Source organism: Oratosquilla oratoria, chromosome 26, assembly GCF_046742065.1.
Source record: "Oratosquilla oratoria isolate Oo_2021 chromosome 26, ASM4674206v1, whole genome shotgun sequence".
In the NCBI taxonomy this organism is placed as follows: Eukaryota; Metazoa; Arthropoda; class Malacostraca; order Stomatopoda; family Squillidae; genus Oratosquilla; species Oratosquilla oratoria.
This window is the reverse complement of record NC_134802.1, coordinates 49,287,293-49,309,521: the sequence shown is the minus strand read 5'-3', so window position 1 is coordinate 49,309,521 and position 22,229 is coordinate 49,287,293. Positions and strand designations below refer to the sequence as shown.

The window sequence follows — 22,229 nt, the reverse complement described above, 5'->3', positions numbered from 1 at the left end:
GGAAGGGAAAGATTTATATAAGGAAAGAATTTTTCTAAGAATATCACCGTAAGATTCTTACGGTCGTATTCTTAGAAAAAAAAGATCTTTCCTTATATAAATTTTATATAAATCCTTGGAAGGGAAAGATTTATATAAGGAAAGAAAATTTTCTAAGAATACCACCGTAAGATTCTTACGGTCGTATTCTTAGAAAAAGATCTTTCCTTATATAAATCTCATATAAATCCTTGGAAGGGAAAGATTTATATAACGAAAGAAAATTTTCTAAGAATACCACCGTAAGATTCTTACGGTGGTATTCTTAAAAAAATCTTTCCTTATATAAATCTCATATAAATCCTTGGAAGGGAAAGATTTATATAACGAAAGAAAATTTTCTAAGAATACCACCGTAAGATTCTTACGGTTGTATTCTTAGAAAAAAATATTTCCTTATGTAAATCTTATGTAAATCCTTGGAAGGTATTCTTAGAAAAAAAATCTTTCCTTATATAAATTTTATATAAGTCCTTGGGAGGGAAAGATTTATATGAGGAAAGAATTTTTTCTAAGAATACCACCGTAAGATTTTTACAGTGGCATTCTTAAAAAAATCTTTCCTTATATAAATCTTTCCCTTCCAAGGATTTATATAAGATTTACATAAGGAAAGATTTTTTTTAAGAATACCACCGTAAGACGGGGAGTGACGGGAAATGAGTGAAGAGAAGATGAAATGAGAAATGGACGAAAGAAATGAGCTGCTGCTGATTGAGAGTTAAAAAGATGATTCAATTGTGATTCACTGAAATGATTCCTGAAGGGATTCTGTGCTGAAATATTGAAAACAATGGACGAACCGAACCAGATGGAGACCTATTGGCCTATGGCATGGCATGGCTGACCGTTATTGACCGTTATTTAACGGTAATTAACGATTATTTGAAAAAAGGGGATAAGATGCATACGCTAGAAGGCGCTTATCTACAACCGAAGTCGCAACCTTTGCCCTTTGTGCTGGGACTGCAGGACAAGTAACAGCCACCGGAAGCTGTCGGAATCGAACCCGGTCCGAGTCTTGCTAAGCGAGAACGAAACAAACCCGCCACAGCCGGGCACCACTTCGAGGACTCATAGTTTGGTCGTGACGAGTTCGACCTTGCTGGAGAACGAGGTGACGACGTCGTCCTCGAACTCGCCTTCGTCAGTTCGAGGGTGACCTTCGGGAGGTCCTCCTTCAGTGCGACGAAGCTCCCACTTCCGCATGATCCTATAGAAGGTCGGATGGACGTATCGTTCTCCCGTCTCTTCGCAGGACCAAGGACCTGAGGAAGGGAAGATGGGACGAGAGAGAGAAGGTAACTATGAAAGTAAAAGTGTAGTAAAGTGACAATACCTATGTTAAAACACATACACACGCACACACACACACACACACACACACACACACACACACACCTTACACACACACACACACACACACACACACACACACACACACACACACACACACACACACACACACACACACACACACACACACACACACACACACACACACACACACACACACACACACACACACACACACACACACACACACACACACACACACACACACACACACACACACACACACACACACACACACACACACACACACACACACACACACACACACCCGCCCAGGGCTGAAATAATTTCAGTATCGCTGAGCTGCGGGTTGTTACTCCAACTCTCGTGGGCGGGGAGTTGGGTGTGTGTGTGTGCGTGTAAGGTCACAGCATTACCCATAGATCGGTCATATATGAGCTCTGAGCTCTCATCTGGGAGGGTAAGAGCTGTCAATCATGAGCCAAAGCACGTGGTCCAAGACCATGGGGAATCACACCCGCACGCGCGCATGCGCGCACCCACACCCCCCCACACACACACACACACACACACACACACACACACACACACACACACACACACACACACACACACACACACACACACACACACACACACACACACACACACACACACACACACACACACACACTTATGAGACCTTTTAGTTGAATAAAATCGTCTGGCGACAATTTTCTTTTTTACTTACGTGATATGAGAGACACGATGGCTCCGACTAAGAAGGTGATGGAAACCCCGAAGAGAGAGTAGAGAGTGTAAGAGAGCTGATACATGGGGAACACGTCATCACTCTCTCTGAAAAGAGTAAAAAAAAAGAGCAGTTAGGGTTTAAGAAGAAGAGCCGAGAGAGGGAGCAGGGCTGAAGAAGGTGTTACAAAAAGAGAGTTTAAAAGAGAGCATGAGGAACACGTCATCACTCTCTCTGAAATGTGTCTATAAAAAAAAAGAGAGAGAGAGAGAGAGAGAGAGAGAGAGAGAGAGAGAGAGAGAGAGAGAGAGAGAGAGAGAGAGAGAGAGAGAGAGAGAGAGAGAGAGAGAGAGAGAGAGAGAGAGAGAGAGAGAGAGAGAGAGAGAGAGAGAGAGAGAGAGAGAGAGAGAGAGAGAGAGAGAGAGAGAGAGAGAGAGAGAGAGAGAGAGAGAGAGAGAGAGAGAGAAAGAGACCTCACCCTCCACCTTTCCCATACCTCAGTTCATCAACAATAGGAACTGCCTCAGTCGTGGAGGAGGACAAGAAGAAGACCTCTGTGACGTCAGTGGTGGCATCTGTCGCCGGGCACCTGTCGTCAGAGAAGGGGAGCGTTGGCGCCACGTGCCCAGAGAGTCTGGCGCCAATCGTCAGCCAGAAGTTGAACGCCAAGGAAGCCGTGAAGCCAACTGTGCCTCCCTGCATGGCAGAAGAAGAGGTTGTTTTACAAAGGATTACAAAGGCGGAGCATGCCGACAGGAGACCTTTTGGTCCATATCTAGGTCGGATGCGGAAAAAAATCATAATAATAAATAAATAAATTAGTAAATAAAAACTATTATAATGTAAATATTAAATAAAACACACAAATAAATGCGTACGTATAGTTAAATAATAAACAAACAGGCAAATAGTAAATTATGATAAATTGACATATAACTAATAATAAATGAGAATCAAGCAAAAAATAATAAATTGTATGTGTAGTGTGTTTGCGTGTGTGTGTGTGTGTGTGTGTGTGTGTGTGTGTGTGCGTGTAGCAAAGATCATTACTTATTCTTATCGCTCTTTCGTTATCTTGAATTCTTGATTTTTTTTTATTTTTCTTAAAAAAACACAAAAGAGTGAGAAAATATAATTAATTAAAATCTGAAATCTACAAAATAAAAACTTGGCATAACGGTGAAGAAAACGGTGATCTTGTTTAGAAAATGGAATGTGCTAACCACTTTCATCACGTTTAGAAAAGGGGATATAAACTCACCACTTTATTGGCGAAGGGACAACACATACCAAGGATGAATAGTCCTAGCAGGGGCGAGTGGATAGTGCCAAGGATAATTTGCCCCACCTGGAAGATTCCGCCTAGTTGGCTGGCTACTATTCCGGCTACTATTCCCAGTCCACCAGTTATGACACCTGGGAGTGGAGACACATAGGTTGGTATGTAGCCGCCAGTAATTAGCGCTTTTATCCTTGGGGGTGATGAAATTAATGGTATTAAAATAATAATAATGATAATAATAATGATTATAGTAATAATAGAAATAATAGTAATAATGATAGTAATAATAATAGTAATAACAGTAATAATGATAGCAATAATAATAGTAATAACAGTAATAACAACAACAACAACAATAATAACAATAAAATTAGTAATGACAACTACAATAACAATAATAATCACAATCATAACAACAACAACAACAAAAAACAACACAATCAATTAGATTAGTTCCCTGGCCTCAAAATGATTAACCGAAGATTAAAATGTAATTTGTCAGATAATAAAATCATGACTAATCTTGATGTCAGCAGCCTTGGAGGAGATAAGCGACTCCTGTCGTTTTGTAAGAGAATTAAGCCTACAAGATTCTTCGGGTATATTTCATCACGTGGTTGACATTTACTAGAAAAACGAATAAGATGAATAGTGGATAAGATGCACCAGTCAATCAAATAATCAGTCAATCAATCAATCAATCAATCAATCATTCAATCATTCAATCAACCAATCAATCAATCAATCAATCAACCAATCAATCAATCAATCAATCAACCAATCAATCAATCAATCAATCAATCAATCAATCAATCAATCAATCAATCAATCAGTTGATGAATGAATAGATGAATAGATAGATAAAGAAGTAGATAAAATTGAAATAGAATATAGTAGAATAATAGAGTATAGAATTATGTGAGAAATGAAAAAAATATAGTACAATAGAACAAGGTATAGTAAAACGAAATATGACGAAAAAGAATCAAATTAAACGAAACAAAATGAAATAATGCAAAATAAAGTAAAATAATGTATAAGTTAGATGAAGCATAATAAGATAAAATGAGATACTTCCTGATGCCCACTCAGTCGAGCTGACCAGAATCAAGTCTGCAAAGGGTGTCACATAAGTGACTGAAGTTTGCTCATTATAACCCCAGAGTTGCCCATTAAAGCTTAATAAAATCGTCTGAAGTTTGCCAGAACTAAAGACTTCAAGTGAACCATTTCATCCCTTTGTAAGGTTACTTGAAGCAAAGCTTCTCACCCGCTTCTCTCACGTGTACCCCATGCTTATGATCTTCTGTTTCTCAACCTCATTAACCCCTTGCATACGGTGCCGCATACGTAGGCGGCATGAGGAGCAAGTGGATACGCGGGGCTGCCATATCGGCGTCTTGATTATATTTATTGTAGTTGCCCCTGCGTAATGACATGCTCTCTAAACCAGTGGTTCCCATACTTTTTTTCTGTCATTTCCCCCTGCACCCAGGTCAACTATCCAGATTTCCCACCTTCATGTGTAGCAGGGAAAGAGTAGTTGAAATACACTGTGACTATTTACTAATTTATTTTTTCAAATGTACAAATATACTGATAAACAGGCATTCTCTCTCTCTCTCTCTCTCTCTCTCTCTCTCTCAGACATGAGAAAATCCATCAGAGATTTTTTTTAGTAGGTAGTGTAATTATTTCCCCCTGGCAGCTTCAAATTTCCCCCCAGGGGGGAATTTCCCTCAGTTTGGGAACCACTGCTCTAAACTGTCTTCATCACATTTTCTATAGTCATCAATATTCACGGTTGAAAGAGAGAACGATCGACATAAGCGGTGACTATAATTTATGATGCGACTATTATTACGACACTCTCTCCCTCTGGAGTTAGTTTGGGCCAAATCGGAAACAGGACGGTAATATTGAGGGTCATTTTGGCCACTTGTCCCGATTGGGTCACCACCTCAGCTATAGGTCGAGGACCACCAGGGCTCTTGCGGATCGCACTTAGATACTGCTCAGGCTAAAAGTACGGGCGCCAACAGGCGGAAATAAGAGGGGGAAAATTACACAAAGACAAACAAATTTGGCTGGTCGCCACAACCTCGCCCTTGGGTCCAGGTTCCCCACGTCTACCTCGCTGTGCCCTGTAGACGACTCTCTCCCTCTGGAGTAAGTTTGGGCCAAATCGGAGACATGACGGTTTTTGTCCAAATCCGTGGGTACCCCTTTGGTAATTTTGAGGGTCATTTTGGCCACTTGTCCCGATTGGGTCACCACCTCAGCTACAGGTCGAGGGCCACCAGGGCTCTTGCGGATCGCACTTAGATACTGCTCAGGCTAAAAGTATGGGCACCAACGGGCGGAAATGAGAGGGGAAAATTACACAAAGACAAACAAATTTGGCAGGTCGTCACAACCTCGCCCTTGGGTCCAGGTTCCCCACGTCTACCTCGCTGTGCCCTGTGGACGACTCTCTCCCTCTGGAGTAAGTTTGGGCCAAATCGGAGACATGACGGTTTTTGTCCAAATCCGTGGGTTAACCCCTTTGGTAATTTTGAGGGTCATTTTGGCCACTTGTCCCGATTGGGTCACCACCTCAGCTACAGGTCGAGGGACACCAGGGCCCTTGCGGATCGCACATAGATACTGCTCAGGCTAAAAGTACGGGTGCCAACAGGCGGAAATAAGAGGGGAAAATTATACAAAGACAAACAAATTTGGCAGGTCGCCACAACCTCGCCCTTGGGTCCAGGTTCCCCACGTCTACCTCGCTGTGCCCTGTGGACGACTCTCTCCCTCTGGAGTAAGTTTGGGCCAAATCGGAGACATGACGGTTTTTGTCCTTTGGTAATTTTGAGGGTCATTTTGGCCACTTGTCCCGATTGGGTCACCACCTCAGCTACAGGTCGAGGGCCACCAGGGCTCTTGCGGATCGCACTTAGATACTGCTCAGGCTAAAAGTACGGGTGCCAACAGGCGGAAATGAGAGGGGAAAATTACACAAAGACAAACAAATTTGGCTGGTCGCCACAACCTCGCCCTTGGGTCCAGGTTCCCCACGTCTACCTCGCTGTGCCCTGTGGACGACTCTCTCCCTCTGGAGTAAGTTTGGGCCAAATCGGAGACATGACGGTTTTTGTCCAAATCCTTTGGTAATTTTGATGGTCATTTTGGCCACTTGTCCCGATTGGGTCACCACCTTAGCTATAGGTCGAGGGCTACCAGGGCTCTTGCGGATCGCACTTAGATACTGCTCAGGCTAAAAGTACGGGCGCCAACGGGCGGAAATGAGAGGGGAAAATTACACAAAGACAAACAAATTTGGCTGGTCGCCACAACCTCGCCCTTGGGTCCAGGTTCCCCACGTCTACCTCGCTGTGCCCTGTAGACGACTCTCTCCCTCTGGAGTAAGTTTGGGCCAAATCGGAGACATGACGGTTTTTGTCCAAATCCTTTGGTAATTTTGAGGGTCATTTTGGCCACTTGTCCCGATTGGGTCACCACCTCAGCTACAGGTCGAGGGCCACCAGGGCTCTTGTGGATCGCACTTAGATACTGCTCAGGCTAAAAGTACGGGCGCCAACAGGCGGAAATGAGAGTGGAAATTAACTCAATGACAAACATATTTGGCTGGTCGCCACAACCTCGCCCTTGGGTCCACGTCTACCTCGCTGTGCCCTGTGGACGACTCTCTCCCTCTGGAGTAAGTTTGGGCCAAATCGGAGACACAACGGTTTTTGTCCAAATCCGTGGGTTGACCCCTTTGGTAATTTTGAGGGTCATTTTGGCCATTTGTCCCGATTGGGTCACCACCTTAGCTACAGGTCGAGGGCCACCAGGGCTCTTGCGGATTGCACTTAGATACTGCTCCGATTTGGCCCAAACTTACTCCAGAGGGGGAGAGTCGTCCACAGGGCACAGCGAGGTAGAAGTGGGGAACCTGGACCCAAGGGCGAGGTTGTGGCGACCAGCCAAATTTGTTTATGTTTGTGTAATTTTCCCCTCTCATTTCCGCCTGTTGGCGCCCGTACTTTTAGCCTGAGCAGTATCTAAGTGCGATTCGCAAGAGCCCTGGTGGCCCTCGACCTGTAGCTGAGGTGGTGACCCAATCGGGACAAGTGGCCAAAATGACCCTCAAAATTACCAAAGGGGTTAACCCACGGATTTGGACAAAAACCGTCATGTCTCCGATTTGGCCCAAACTTACTCCAGAGGGAGAGAGTGTCGTAATAATACTCGCATCATAAAGTATAGTCACCGCTTATATCGATCGTTCTCTCTTTCACCCGTGAATATTGATAACCATAGAAAATGTGATGAAGACAGTTTAGAGCAGTGGTTCCCAAACTGGGGGAAATTTCCCCCAGGGGGAAAATTTGAAGCTACCAGGGGGAAATAATTAAACTACCTACTAACTAAAAAAAATCTCTGATGGATTTTCTTATGTCTGAGAGAGAGAGAGAGAGAGAGAATGCCTGTTTATCAGTATATTTGTACATTTGAAAAATAAATTAGTAAATAGTCACAGTGTATTTCAACTACTCTTTCCCTGCTACACATGAAGGGGGAAATCTGGATAGTTGACCTGGGTGCAGGTGGAAATGACAGAAAAAAGTGTGGGAACCACTGGTTTAGAGAGCATGTCATTACTCAGGGGCAACTACAATAAATATAATCAAGACGCCGATATGGCAGCCTCGCGTATCCACTTGCTCCTCATGCCGCCTACGTATGCGGCACCGTATGGAAGGGTTAAGACCACATCAACACTAAACTGTATCACTAAGCATCCACTAACTACGGTTAGGTTTCAGTCTGTGGCCATACATGGGGCCTTCGGTGGCCCTCAGTGGCCCTCAGTGGCCTTCAGTGACCCTCTGGGGATGGCCCTGGGCCCCCGAGGTCGAGGGTCATTGGTCAAAGAGGAACGTGAAGGTCTGATGTCGAAGGCCACTTACTGACGAGGACGTTGACGTAGGGTCGTTTCTTCGGGGCCATGTTGGCCACCCACTGAGACTCCTTCAGGTAAGCTTCCCACAGGACGGCGGCCACCGCGTTGATCTGCGACGAGTACGAACTGCCGAAGGAGGAACCTGTCAGTCTTCGATCTCGTGCCGCTACTTCGTGGGGATCAAGGTCTTCACCCACCCCACCTCAAAAAAAAAAAACAAACACACACACACACACACACACACACACACACACACACACACACACACACACACACACACACACACACACACACACACACACACACACACACACTTTCAGCGAACGGACGGCTTGAAGAGCGCTCTGAAGAAAAGTGAAGATTGTGGATACCAACGCAAAGAGAAGTGCCTTTCTGTATTTGCAGGGGGGGGGGAAATTGCTCGTGAGGTAGTGGGAAAGTAAGGAAAGAGGAGAGGGGGAGGGATTGCTGGGGAAATGGAAGGAAATGAGGATGTGGTGGACTTGGCCCAGGCAGACGGGCGTAAGGTCAACATGAAAAGACCACCGGACCAGCTCAGTGATGACGAAATGGCAAATAAAAATTTAAAGATTAGAAGTATAGAGAGGAGCAATACAGAAGAAAGTGACGAGAATATGTTCCAGGGATTTAAAGAGGGTGGGGGGGACACAACCCCCCCCCCCCCGACTGATAAGACTAGAGGAGAGAGTTGATAAGGTGATCGAGGACTTGGAGCGTAAGTTAGGTAACGTAGACTCCATTTTTAAAAGAATTGAAAGGTTGGAACAACTAGAGAAGGCTAACAGAAACTTAACTGAAGAAATAGAGGACCTAAAAAGACAGTTAGGAAATGTAAAGGAGGAGAATGAGAAATTGAAGAAGAATAGTAATGAAAACAAAGAGAAAATAGCTACAGAAGCTAAAAATTGGAGAATAACTCAAGAAGGGAATAAGGTTTCATTCACTGACATAGTCAAACAGCAATTGAAAGAACATAATGAAGACTCAGTTATTAAAGTGATGAGACAGAAGGAGAATATAGTAAGAGAATTAGCTGACAAAAAGAAATGTATAATTATATTAGGAATGGAAGAGAAACATAACCCAGATAGAACCGCAAGAATCAAGGAGGAAAATGAAAGAGTAAGCAGTTTATTAAAATTAGTCCAGGAAGATGAACCAGAAATTATAAAGGAAATTGAGGAAAAATTCAGACTCGGAAAATATAGTACAGATAAGACCAGACCAATTAAGATTAAATTCAGGTCACAAACAACAGCAGAGAAAATTCTATCCAAGACAGGGAAACTAGCAACAAATGATCAATATAAAAAGGTATGGATAAAAAGAGAAATGAATAAGGAGGAAAGAGAGGCAGAAAAGAAGAAAAGAATTGAAGCTAAGGCAAAAAACGAGGAAAGAACGGAGTCAGAGAAAGAGAGATTCTATTGGAGAGTAGTGAACATGAAAATAAAGCAGTTCGACATACTAAAGAAAAACATAAGGGAAACAGAGAATACAATGGAAGTGGCAGAAAACTAAGAGTGTCTTACACAAATATAGATGGATTGATAACAGGATTGAATGAACTGAATGATTATTTGAAAGAAAAAGAACCGGACATAATGGGAATTGTAGAAACAAAATTAAAAGGCCCACTACCACCCAACAGTGTAGGACATGATACATACAATTATTGGATTAGAAACAGAGAGAAAAAACAAGGGGGTGGAGTTATGTTCCTGACTAAGAGGGATATAAACGTGAAAGGTGTCATATATGGAAAGAATACAGTAGAGATGATTATGATAGAAGTGGAAGACCGAGATAAGAAGAGCAGAAAATTTGTGATCAATTATGTGCCTCCGAAAACAGCCTCTTGGGAGGAGAGTGAACATAAAAGTATGTTAGAGGACACAAAGATAGCATTAACTAAAATAATGGAAGACGGAGGAAGAATAGTTATGATGGGCGACTTTAATTGCAAAGAAATCTGCTGGGAAGAAATGACAGTAAAGAGTGGTGATGACTCATGGGGAAATGCTCTACTTGAGATGATTACTGACCATTCAATGACACAATGGATACAAGAGAACACTAGGTATAGAAATGAAGAAGAACCATCGAGGCTAGACTTAATAATTACATCTGAACCTAGAATAGTAGATAAGATTGAATATAAAACACCAATAGGTAAAAGTGACCACATATTGATTGAACTGGAACTTAATGAAGAAAAATATATGAAAAGAAATGAACAATATAGAAAAGGAAGAATGATGTATGAAAAAACAAACTTTGATAAAATAAGAGAATTCTTCCAACAAGAAAACTGGGAAGAAATATACAAAGAAGAAACAACAGTGGAAGAGAAATGGAATATTTTGACAAAAATTTACAAAAAAGGAGTGGAAAAGTATGTCCCAAGACAAAAACAAGAAAAAGAATATGTAAAATGCTGGTACAACAAAAGTTGTAGGGAGTTAAAGGACAATAGAGACAAAGCCTGGAACAGATGGAAAAAAGACAGAAGACCTGAAAAATGGAAAATATATACTGGTTATAGAAATGAATATGTACAAAAGTGCAGAGAGGAAAAAAGAAAATATGAAAAAGATGTTATAGAAAAGTGTAAAGATCAACCAAAACTATTCTACAGATTTGTAAACAATAAACTGAAAAACAAACAAGACTTAGAGAAATTAAGACAAGGAGGAGTTGAATACACTGAGGAAATGGAAATGGCAGAAATTATGAACAAACATTTTAAATCAGTGTTTACAAGGGAAAATATACAACCTGAAGAGATTGAGTGGAAGGAAAAAGTCCCCCCTATGGAAGAAATAGAAGTAACAAAGAATGAAATATTGACACACTTGGGTAATTTTGATGTCAGAAAATCGCATGGGCCAGATGAAATAGCAAACTGGATTCTGAAAGAATGCAGGAATGAACTGGCAGACAAAATACATAGCATAATAAGCAGTTCCTTAAAAGAAGGAAAAGTTCCAGAAGATTGGAAAAAAGCAAATATAGTACCTATATATAAAGGAGGAAATAAAGAAGAACCTACCAACTATAGACCAGTCTCTCTAACAAGTACAATAGCAAAAATATGTGAAAGAATTATCAAAAGTAGATGGGTAAAATACTTGGAAAAAAACAACGTACTAAACCCAAGGCAATTTGGATTCAGACAAGGACGATCATGCGTCACCAATTTAATATGTTTCTATTCAAGGCTAATAGATATAATACAAGAAAGAGATGGATGGGCTGATTGTGCATTTCTAGACCTAAAAAAAGCTTTTGACAAAGTACCACATAAGAAGTTGCTTAAGAAATTAGAATATGAAGGAGGAATACAAGGTAAATTGCTAAATTGGATGGAAGACTTTTTGCAAGAAAGAAAAATGAGAGTAGTGATAAGAGATCAGCACTCAAAATGGAATGAAGTAATAAGCGGTGTCCCGCAGGGAACAGTTCTGGCCCCAATAATGTTTGCTATATATATTAATGATATGGATGAAGGAATTGAAAGCTATATGAGCTTCTTTGCAGATGATGCAAAATTACTGAAAAGAGTGAAAACTGAAGAAGATTGTGAATCACTACAGAGAGATCTAAATAAAGTACAAGAATGGAGTAGGAAGTGGGAGATGGAGTTCAATACAAAAAAGTGTAGTATAATGGAATTTGGAAAAAGCAAAAACAGAATAACAGGATCATATAATTTGGGAGAAGAAGGAATAAAAAAAGTAGAAAATGAGAAGGACCTGGGAGTCATTGTTATGAATAATATGTCACCTGAGAAACATATAAATAAGATTTTTGGAGAAACTTATAATTTAATAAGAACAATCAAAGTGGCATTTACATACCTGGATGAAGAAATGGTGAGGAAAATCCTAATCACCCTGATAAGACCAAGATTGGAATATGCAGCAACGATATGGTCACCAAGTACAAAAAAATGTATAAAAAAACTTGAAAGAATACAAAGAGCAATTACAAAACTGGCACCAACACTCTCAAAACTATCATATGAAGAGAGACTACAAAAACTTAAACTACAGACACTAGAGCAAAGAAGAGAGAGGAGATTTGATAGCTATTTACAGAATCATGAAAGGCATAGAAATTACTGATAGAGAGAATCTGATAAAATGGGATGACAGAAATACAAGAGGACACGGAAAGAAAATAAAAAAAGACAGCTATAGAAGAGATTTTAAAAAGAACAGCTTTCCTCACAGAGCAATAGACAGTTGGAACAAGTTAGATGAGAAAGTGGTGTGTGCAAAATCAATACATGAATTTAAAAATAGTTTAGATAAAATGAGATATGAAGACGGGACCCCACGAGCATAGCTCCCCTTCCCGTAAAATACAACTAGGTAAATACAACTAGGTAAATACACACACACACACACACACACACACACCACAAGATCCTGGCTTCTTCTTTGACGTCATGGATATTAGGTCACGAAAGGCAAAGGTCACGGTTTTGGGCACCTTCCGTGTTAGAATGATCGTGTTTTTCTACAGATAGTAGGGATAGATTGGGTGTCTGCCTGATATTGAGACTTCCCACCCCCCTCGCATATAGCTAAAGGAGGAAAACTGGTTCATAATGTTTCTTTCAATTGGTTATGACTATGAGGAGAAGGGTGTGTTCGGCTATGCGTTCTTGTGTTACTGAGTCAAATTGATTAGTGGATAAGAGTCTTGGAAACATTGAGCGATTGTATGAAGAGAGAAGTCCCCGTCACTCATGCTCGACTCAAGTGAGTTCGATTGCATAGAAACGACTTCGGTTACAATAATTTATTTTTCGAATCACCAAATGTCAAATCACCTTTGCCTCATATATAGAGAAGTTGAATGACGAATTAAGAGAAGTTAAACCCAAACGAATAGTAGACACATTGTTGAATTGCCCTTAAGGAAGTCTTAGAACATTGTAAACGAAATCGTCTTCCTGGTTTTTAAAATCACAACATTTGACTAGAACAGCGTTTCTCAACCAGGGTTCGAACCCGGAACCCGAAGGTTCCGCAAAAGGTCCCTAAGGGTTCCGCGAGAACAAGTGAGATAAGCTAATGCACTTTTGATTTTTTATCTAATTTCACATACGTATAATAGAATTAAACACGCACGACATATTCTTGGTTATTGTAATAATGTAATATAGACATCATCCTATCTAACCTATTATTACGATGAAAATAAAATGAGAAAGATATGGTATATGTGTTTTTCTTTTTTGCGCAGGGGTTCCTTGAGACACGCAATTTATTCTAAAGGTTACGCAAGGGTGAAAAGGTTGAGAAACGCTGGTCTAGAAGCTTGAACCTTTGACAGAGCGAGTTCTTGCGTGTGAACACTTGTCCTACCTGAGACCTCCGGCGTAGATCGAGGCCAGGAAGAGGCCGGGAACCCCATAGACCGAGGACAGACGATCCGTGACGTAGTACGGGACAATCTGGTCCGGTTTCTGAATGTCCCCAGTGGCCATCGGATCGCAGCCGGCGTAGTGGGCGAAGACGGAAACGCCTAGGTAGTAGCAACAGCTGTTCACGGCCAGGAGAAGGGCCAGGGTCAGGTAATGGGACCTGCCGGGAGAACAAGAGGGAGATGAGAGGGGAGGTTGTCGAAGGGGAGAGGGAGGTGAGAGGGGAGGATGTCGAAGGGGAGAGGGAGGTGAGAGGGGAGGATGTCGAAGGGGAGAGGAAGGTGAGAGGGGAGGTTGTCGAAGAGGAGAGAGGAAGTGTGACAATGAGTTGTTGTGATGGAATAACTTGAAAGTAGACCTTTAGGTCCATTACGAAGTTGAATAACAAAACAAAAATAGAAATAAAAAATAAGTAAGATAATAGAGAAATAGATAAAGGCAAATAGGCAAATAAGTAAATGAATGAATAAAATGTAAGATAACTAAATAACTAAACAAACAGATAAATAGGTAGATAAATGATATATATGTATTCACACTTACACTTGAGCCTTCTTCCAGGATCCGACAGCGCATACCCGTTGGACTTGGGGCTGCCCCATCCCGAAGGCGAGCAAAGCCGTGAAATAGCCCTGGATGATGACCAGCCACAGGCTGTGACGCTGCATAGGATCCGGGTTCACGCTGGAAGGATGTAGGATGTGTGTAGGATCTCGGTCGAAGTGTGTGTTTTCATTAAATACATTTTAATATATGTGTGTGTATGTATATATATATGATTTCTGACAGTCGCCCCGGGAATCGAACCGGGGTTTTGCTAGATACCAAGCCAATGCCTTACCGACTGTGCCAGTCACCCAGGTTCGAACCCCGCTGCGACTGTAGGAAATTATTTGTATGATATGCGCTGTTACTAGCGATTCACTTCAGGTATATATGTATATATATATATATATATATATATATATATAGTGTATGTATATATATATATATATATATATATATTTCGTATATATGTGTGTAACTCGAGCATACAAATATAAAAAAGCTGTGCTCAACTTATATCCCTCTTGAAAACGCAGTGGGTTAAGTCACTGTTCAGTTGTTATGTCTGAGCTGGGTTTGAGTCTTTAGCTTGAACACGTATCAGTTTCCGTATATATGCTTCCATCGAGCTCCTCGTCAGTCTCGATCGTGATGGCATGGATTTTACGTGAATTAATGTGGTTGAAAAGATGAAAACCTGATCACTGGGGACCATTCAGTGTATGTAAGATGTATATGCATATGTGTGCATGTAAGGTGAAGAAAGGGTTACAAATTGTGAGGAACCCGAGAAGCTTACTTGAGGAACTCCACTCTTCCGAACTCGTTGTTGAGCTTCCAGACTTCTCCGACGCCTCCAACTTCGACCGTGGCCCAGACCATGATGAAGATGACACCGAAGAACGTGATGAAGGTCTGGAGAACGTCCGTCGACACCACGGCCCTAACACCACCCTGTCGCCCGGAGAATAACGTCAGTGGCACAGAGAAGTGGCGCCGGGGGGAAGACTGTAGTGTGCATGGACCCCACAAGCATGCTTGTGCGTGAAGTGCAAAGTTTATGCATTGTAGAGTTGTGTGGTAGTTGATCTGACTCGGTGGTCGTAAAGGCCAGAAAGGGTCACCGCAATTAGGTCGCGTCTGGTCATGGCGTCGGGTCAGTGCCGCGTATATATACTGCCTACCCCGAGCGGGCAGGCCAGTCGGTTAGTTCTTTGTACTCAACTTGTTATGCGTCACTAGGCCTTCGCGGTCGGTCTTCCCCCCACTTCAGGGACCACGCCACGTTTACCTATGACGCACGTAGTACCTTCACTAGAATAAAGTAAGCAACGAAAGCGCGCATCTCTCTCCCTGTGTCACCTCAGCTCAAAGTAACACACGCCTGTATGTTACAAGACCACCTCCCAGCCCCTCTCTCTCTCTCTCTCTCTCTACTTACCCATGCAGTGTAGATGGTACAGACGATTCCCATCAGCACGACAGAGGCCCAGGTGGGGAATCCGGTGATCGTTTTGAGGGCGAGGGACGGCGAGTAGGAGCACAGCCCCACGTAAAAGAAGGTCCCGATGAGCGTCGTGAAAACCGTGAAGGAACACAGAGCGCGGGACTTGAATCGCTCCTCGATGTACTGTGGAGGGAGGAGTCGTATAGATCGTGTTCTCCGTCCTGCCCAGGCGGGGAGGTGACCCAGTGTCGTCGGTGGCTTTGCCGTGAAATCTCGAGGCGGTTGATTAATTTAATTAAACTAAGGAGGATTATAGTCTTATTTTTTCTCCTAATTTTTTTTTTTTACTAAATTCTTTTGTTGTGAAATTATTTGATCTTGTTTTATTTTGTTTTATTGTATTTAATTTGTTTTACGTTGTTTTATCAACATTAACTTTTTCTAATTCTATTATATTTAATCTAAGTTATTCTTTTATTTTGTTTTGTTAATTAATGATGTTGGTGTTGATAATGAGATTCGTGTGGATATTGATACTGCTATTGACGGTGGTGCACGTATAATATTGACAATGTCACTGGTGTTGATTTCTCATGTGCTCTTGATATTGATATTGATAGTAACATTGATATTGATATTGGGATTGACATTCATATTCATAACCATTTTGACATTGATATTGATATTGGTATTGATATTGACATTGATGTTGATATTGATATTGGTATTGATATTGATATTGACATTGATGTTGATACAGATATTAACATTGATATTGATATTGACATTGATACTGATATTGATATTGATATTGACATTGATGTTGATACTGATATTGACATTTATATTGAGATTGACATTGATATTGATACTGATATCGATATTGATATTGTTATTAACATTGATATTGATATTGACAATGATACTTATACTTCTTAATACACAGGAAAGATTACTAGGATCTCTCCATAGTAAAAACAAAACCAGACAAAGTCCTCTTATAGGACTTGACGGGCCTTCTAGCAGAGGCATCATAGAAAACGGGGAACAACCTTCAGAAGAGACAAAAAGAAAACGGGATGCGGGTTGCCGCCACTCACGGTGTAGACGCTGGTGATTCTGAGCGGGTACATCACTACCAAGATGACGACGTGGACGAAGACGAAGCCCAGCGTCGTTCCGATGACGTTCATCCACAGCTGAGTTCCGTAAGCGTACATCTCAGCAGGAAGACCTGCCGGCAGGATGACGTACATACGTATACATATACGTACACGCACACATGGGAATATGTGCACATGTATTCATGTGTGTAAGTGGTTAGAAATCAGTGTTTCACAAATTTTTTTTTCCTTGGCGACCCCCAATATGATCCTTATGGTATGTCCCCGACCCCCACTGGTCTATTTGTATATGTGTTAATATATATGACTAGTTGTTGACTTTAAAAAGTAGGGGACAAGTATAGTAAATATATGTGTAAGAAAGGTAATGTATGGTTATCAAAGACAAAGTTAACATCATCATGGTTATTGTATTGAATTAGTATAATTTTGAAAAAAAAAAAAAAAAAAAAAAAAAAAAAAAAAAATATATATATATACATATGTATATATATATATATATATATATATATATATATATATATATGAGAGAGAATGTGGGTGGGGAAGGGCAAACGAAGATGTGTTAGGAATAGAGTTTATTGCCCTAACGTTGCGACCAACTTGGTCTTCTTCAGAGGACTACAGCATTACAAACGGATCACAATTCTTATATTCGTAGTGAGAGGGAACCCGCCAAGGTATGAGCGTCATGTTTTCCCTTTGGCTAACGATTTAATTATTAGGACACTTGCTGCTTTCGAGAGGCATTTAAATCCGTCTCTGTCGTTGTTGTTCTTGTTGGCGGCGATATGTGCAGCTTCCACAGTTTTTCTCATTTTCTTCTCAAATCCCTCGTGTAGAATTTCTGCGTTGTTCCAATCAGGTAGATGTCCACATTTGTCCAGGTGACGAACCAGGGAGTTAGATGTTCTATGAGCCCTGAGATCGTTTTTGTGCTCATTCAAGCGTTTATTGAACCCTCGACCTGACTCACCGAAATAAGATGATGGACAACCGTTGCATGGAATACGGTAAATGACACTGAGATTATTACGCATATTATTATGTTTCTTAAATATTTTTCCTATTTTATTGGAAGATGATGGACAACCGTTGCATGGAATACGGTAAATGACACTGAGATTATTACGCATATTATTATGTTTCTTAAATATTTTTCCTATTTTATTGAAGATATTTTTGCTATATTTATTCCACCTTTTGACAAATAATCATCAATAGCTATGGTGTTTATAGAATTAGGGACAGAAATAAGGTGGAATAAATATAGCAAAAATATCTTCCAATAAAATAGGAAAAATATTTAAGAAACATAATAATATGCGTAATAATCTCAGTGTCATTTACCGTATTCCATGCAACGGTTGTCCATCATCTTATTTCGGTGAGTCAGGTCGAGGGTTCAATAAACGCTTGAATGAGCACAAAAACGATCTCAGGGCTCATAGAACATCTAACTCCCTGGTTCGTCACCTGGACAAATGTGGACATCTACCTGATTGGAACAACGCAGAAATTCTACACGAGGGATTTGAGAAGAAAATGAGAAAAACTGTGGAAGCTGCACATATCGCCGCCAACAAGAACAACAACGACAGAGACGGATTTAAATGCCTCTCGAAAGCAGCAAGTGTCCTAATAATTAAATCGTTAGCCAAAGGGAAAACATGACGCTCATACCTTGGCGGGTTCCCTCTCACTACGAATATAAGAATTGTGATCCGTTTGTAATGCTGTAGTCCTCTGAAGAAGACCAAGTTGGTCGCAACGTTAGGGCAATAAACTCTATTCCTAACACATCTTCGTTTGCCCTTCCCCACCCACATTCTCTCTCATTTGTCTGAAATAATCTTAAATATATATATATATATACAAGATGTCTTGGCGACCCACAGGAAAAACGCTTGGACTTGGGGTCGAGACCCCAACGTTGGGAAACAGTGGGTTAGATGGTACCTATTCTTGAATAGTCTGGATTTTTTTTTAAATAATTTTTAAGGAAAAATGGAAGTGAAAAAGACTATTCATTAGGATAAGTATGTCTACACACACACACACACACACACACACACACACACACACACACACACACACACACACACACACACACACACACACACACACACACACACACACACACACACACACACACACACACACACACACACACACACACACACACATATATATATATATAAATATATATATATATATGAATATATATATATATGTATATATATATATATATATATATATATATATATATATATATATATATATATATATATATAGAGAGAGAGAGAGAGAGAGAGAGAAAGAGGGAGAGAGAGAAATTATGCTCACCAATGACGTTGGCTCCCGAGATGGCGCCGATCATGGTGGAGAATGAGACTGCCAGGGGGTTCATCTGACGACCTCCCATCAAGAACTCCTGAGCTTCTCCTCCGTCTCCTTCGCTTCTCGTTTCTTCTTCTTCTTCGGCGCTTCCTCCTCCTCCTCCTTCTTCTCCTTTTCTTCCTTTTCCATCTTCTTTTCCTTCCCCTCCTTCTCCTCCTCCATCTTCTCCTCCTCCTCCTCTTACTCCTCCTGCTGGAGTTTTCGTTCTCTTGCCGAAGACAGAAGCCCAGATGCCGACTCCGAGCGAGGCTAACAAGGAGAGGGCGAAGACCAACCAATCCCAGCTGCTGAAACCTGCCATTCCTCCTATTGGTCGATTTGAATAGCGACCGTTGAAAGGGGTTTCCTATTGGTCGATTTGAATAGTGACCGTTGCAAGGGGTGTCCTATTGGTCGGTTTGAAGTGTGGTTCTTGATCGGGATTCTTGTTCGGTAGTTTGATAGGGGACCGTTGAAACGGATTTCTTATTGGCAGATTTGAGTTACGACAGTTGAAATGGGTTTCTTATTGGTCAATCTGAATGGTGACAGTTGACCCGGCTTTTCTCTTGGTAGATTTGAATTGCAGCTGTTGAAATGGATTTTTTATTGGTCGATTTGAATTTCAACCGTTAAGTGGCTTTCCTATTGGTCAATGTCGGTTATGTTCTTTAAACTGTGTTCATATTAGCCATTGTGAGCTTTGTATAACATTACTTTTTTAAATAATTTCTCCAATTTGATTGACTGAAAGTATTGACCAAATATTGTTTCAAATGCACATTGGTTAATTTGTCAGTATATCAAGTTCGAGTAGGTAAAATCACTTGACGACAAAAATAAAGAAAAAAAATAAAACCTAAACGTGATCGAGGGTGAATAAAGTTAATTTAACCACGAAAGTCTATTGAAAGGTTTGTTCTAAACTGAATCAAATCGTCAAGCGTTAGCCAGAATAGAATATTCAAAGGTGATTAGATCATTACGAGAACTGTGACGTTTCTTTCCAGATGTCGCTTGTTTGCGAAAACGTCGTCATAACTCAAAAAACTGAATTTTTGAGTTATCTATACAGACATATTCATCTTCAAACACGGATTTTTTTTGGTAACAGTGTCATATCTGTAGCTCAAAAATTGACCGCTAGGGAGTGCTAAATGTCCCAACGACATAACCTTACATGTTCCAACTTGTTCCAACAAATATTTTAGACTTAGTAAAGATTATGATTGTTTCAACTTCTATAAACTTTAGAGGCGTATTTGATGCTCCAAAAAATGTTCCACCTATGGTGTTTGAGAGCGTTTTGAAACTTTAAAATGGCTCTCCTGAAAAATTCGATATTTTAAGTTATGACGACGTTTTCGCAAACAAGCGATGTATGAATTCACCTGCCACGAATTGGAATTAAATGTATAAATGACCCGAATCACAAGTAAAGACAATTCAACCGGGACTAGTTACCTATAGACCAGCTAGTTTAACGCTAGTTCGAGTTCAACTAACACTAGTCGTTTAAGAGGCCCGTGGCGTGCCTGTGTTACGTCACACGACAATTACCTAAGTTATCTTATCATCTCGGGCAGGAAGAAGTGATAAGACAGAGGTGTTGGTTTTTACCATAGCTTAGCGTCTCTTGGCGAGATAAAAGATCTTCCCCTAATCTGTGACCTTGCTTAGGTAATCATTTTCGGTGGTGATAATTAGTTTAAGAATTTGGAGAATTTATTTTTCCAAACAAGTGTTAGGCCTGGATATTTTAGGGGAAAATATTTGTGCATATGTGTGTGTGTGTGTGTGTGTGTATGTGTGTGTGTGTGTGTGTGTGTGTGTGTGTGTGTGTGTGTGTGTGTGTGTGCGTATGTGTGTGTGTATGTTTGTGTTTGTGTGTGTGTGTGTTTGTGTTTGTGTATGTGCGTGCGTGTGTGTGTGTATTTGTGTTTGTGTGTAGAATAAATTGGCAAACGACGAGTCCAGCGTATACTTTCTTCCATATATATATATATATATATGCAAGGTAACCACTTTGGAAAATAAACGCTTTCGTATATTACATCTTCACTGAAGATGTAATATACGAAAGCGCTCTGCTCCGTTTGTTTATTTTCTGAAGTGGTTACCTTGGATTTATAAAACACACGATCCCAGTGCTTTATTGCATATATATATACTGTATATATATATATATATATATATATATATATATATATATATATATATATATATATATGTGTGTGTGTGTGTGTGTGTGTGTGTGTATATTGTTGAGACATTTTGACAAGTTGACGTAAGCGGATTAGGAAACACAGGAATAAACTCAAGACTAAGACTCCTGTGTTTCCTACTCCGCTTGCGTCATATATATATATATATATATATTGTATGAATATATATATATATACATATATATATATATATATATACATATATATATATATGTATACATACATAGATATATATATATATATATATATATGTATATATATACATACACACTGAATGGTTCCCAGTGATCAATCAATATCTTTTTCAACCACACATCAGTTTTAATTCCATACTATCGCAAACGAGACCGAGAATCGCTCGAAGGAGGTATCCGTTGGAAATTGAAACGTGGACGAGCCGAGGATTCGAACCCAGCTACCTCGTAACAAAATTACATTGACGTAACTCAATATAATCTCTCTTGTTAGCGTATTGGGTTACGTCAATGTAACTTTGTTACGGGTTAGCCCTACAGAATCACTTAAGAAAAAGGTTAATCGACTAATAGAAGGGAATAATGCTGCCAGTAAAATAAAACTTGACAAACTTTCAGGCGAGTATGGTATGGGTTACTGCTATGGGGCAATAAAAACACACAAACCTGGCAATAAACTCCGTCCCATAATTTCTCAAATCCCTGCACCTACGTACAAGCTCGCTAAGAAACTGTGCTCCATCCTAACTATCTACA

At 40.5% G+C, this 22,229-nt stretch overlaps 1 protein-coding gene across 1 annotated transcript; it reads right to left on the bottom strand.

The window, feature by feature from the left end:
• Window positions 1-1,113: 1,113 nt before the first annotated feature.
• Window positions 1,114-20,016, bottom strand: LOC143039340 (sodium-coupled monocarboxylate transporter 1-like). Its single transcript, XM_076209220.1, has 11 exons — window positions 19,241-20,016; window positions 16,871-17,004; window positions 15,765-15,953; window positions 15,123-15,277; window positions 14,321-14,461; window positions 13,719-13,937; window positions 8,327-8,445; window positions 3,348-3,502; window positions 2,583-2,782; window positions 2,087-2,193; window positions 1,114-1,307 (listed from the first exon to the last, which is right to left on the bottom strand). Exons 1-11 carry the CDS (start codon window positions 19,593-19,595, stop codon window positions 1,114-1,116), a joined length of 1,968 nt encoding a protein of 655 aa, XP_076065335.1. The 5' UTR covers window positions 19,596-20,016.
• Window positions 20,017-22,229: the final 2,213 nt, after the last annotated feature.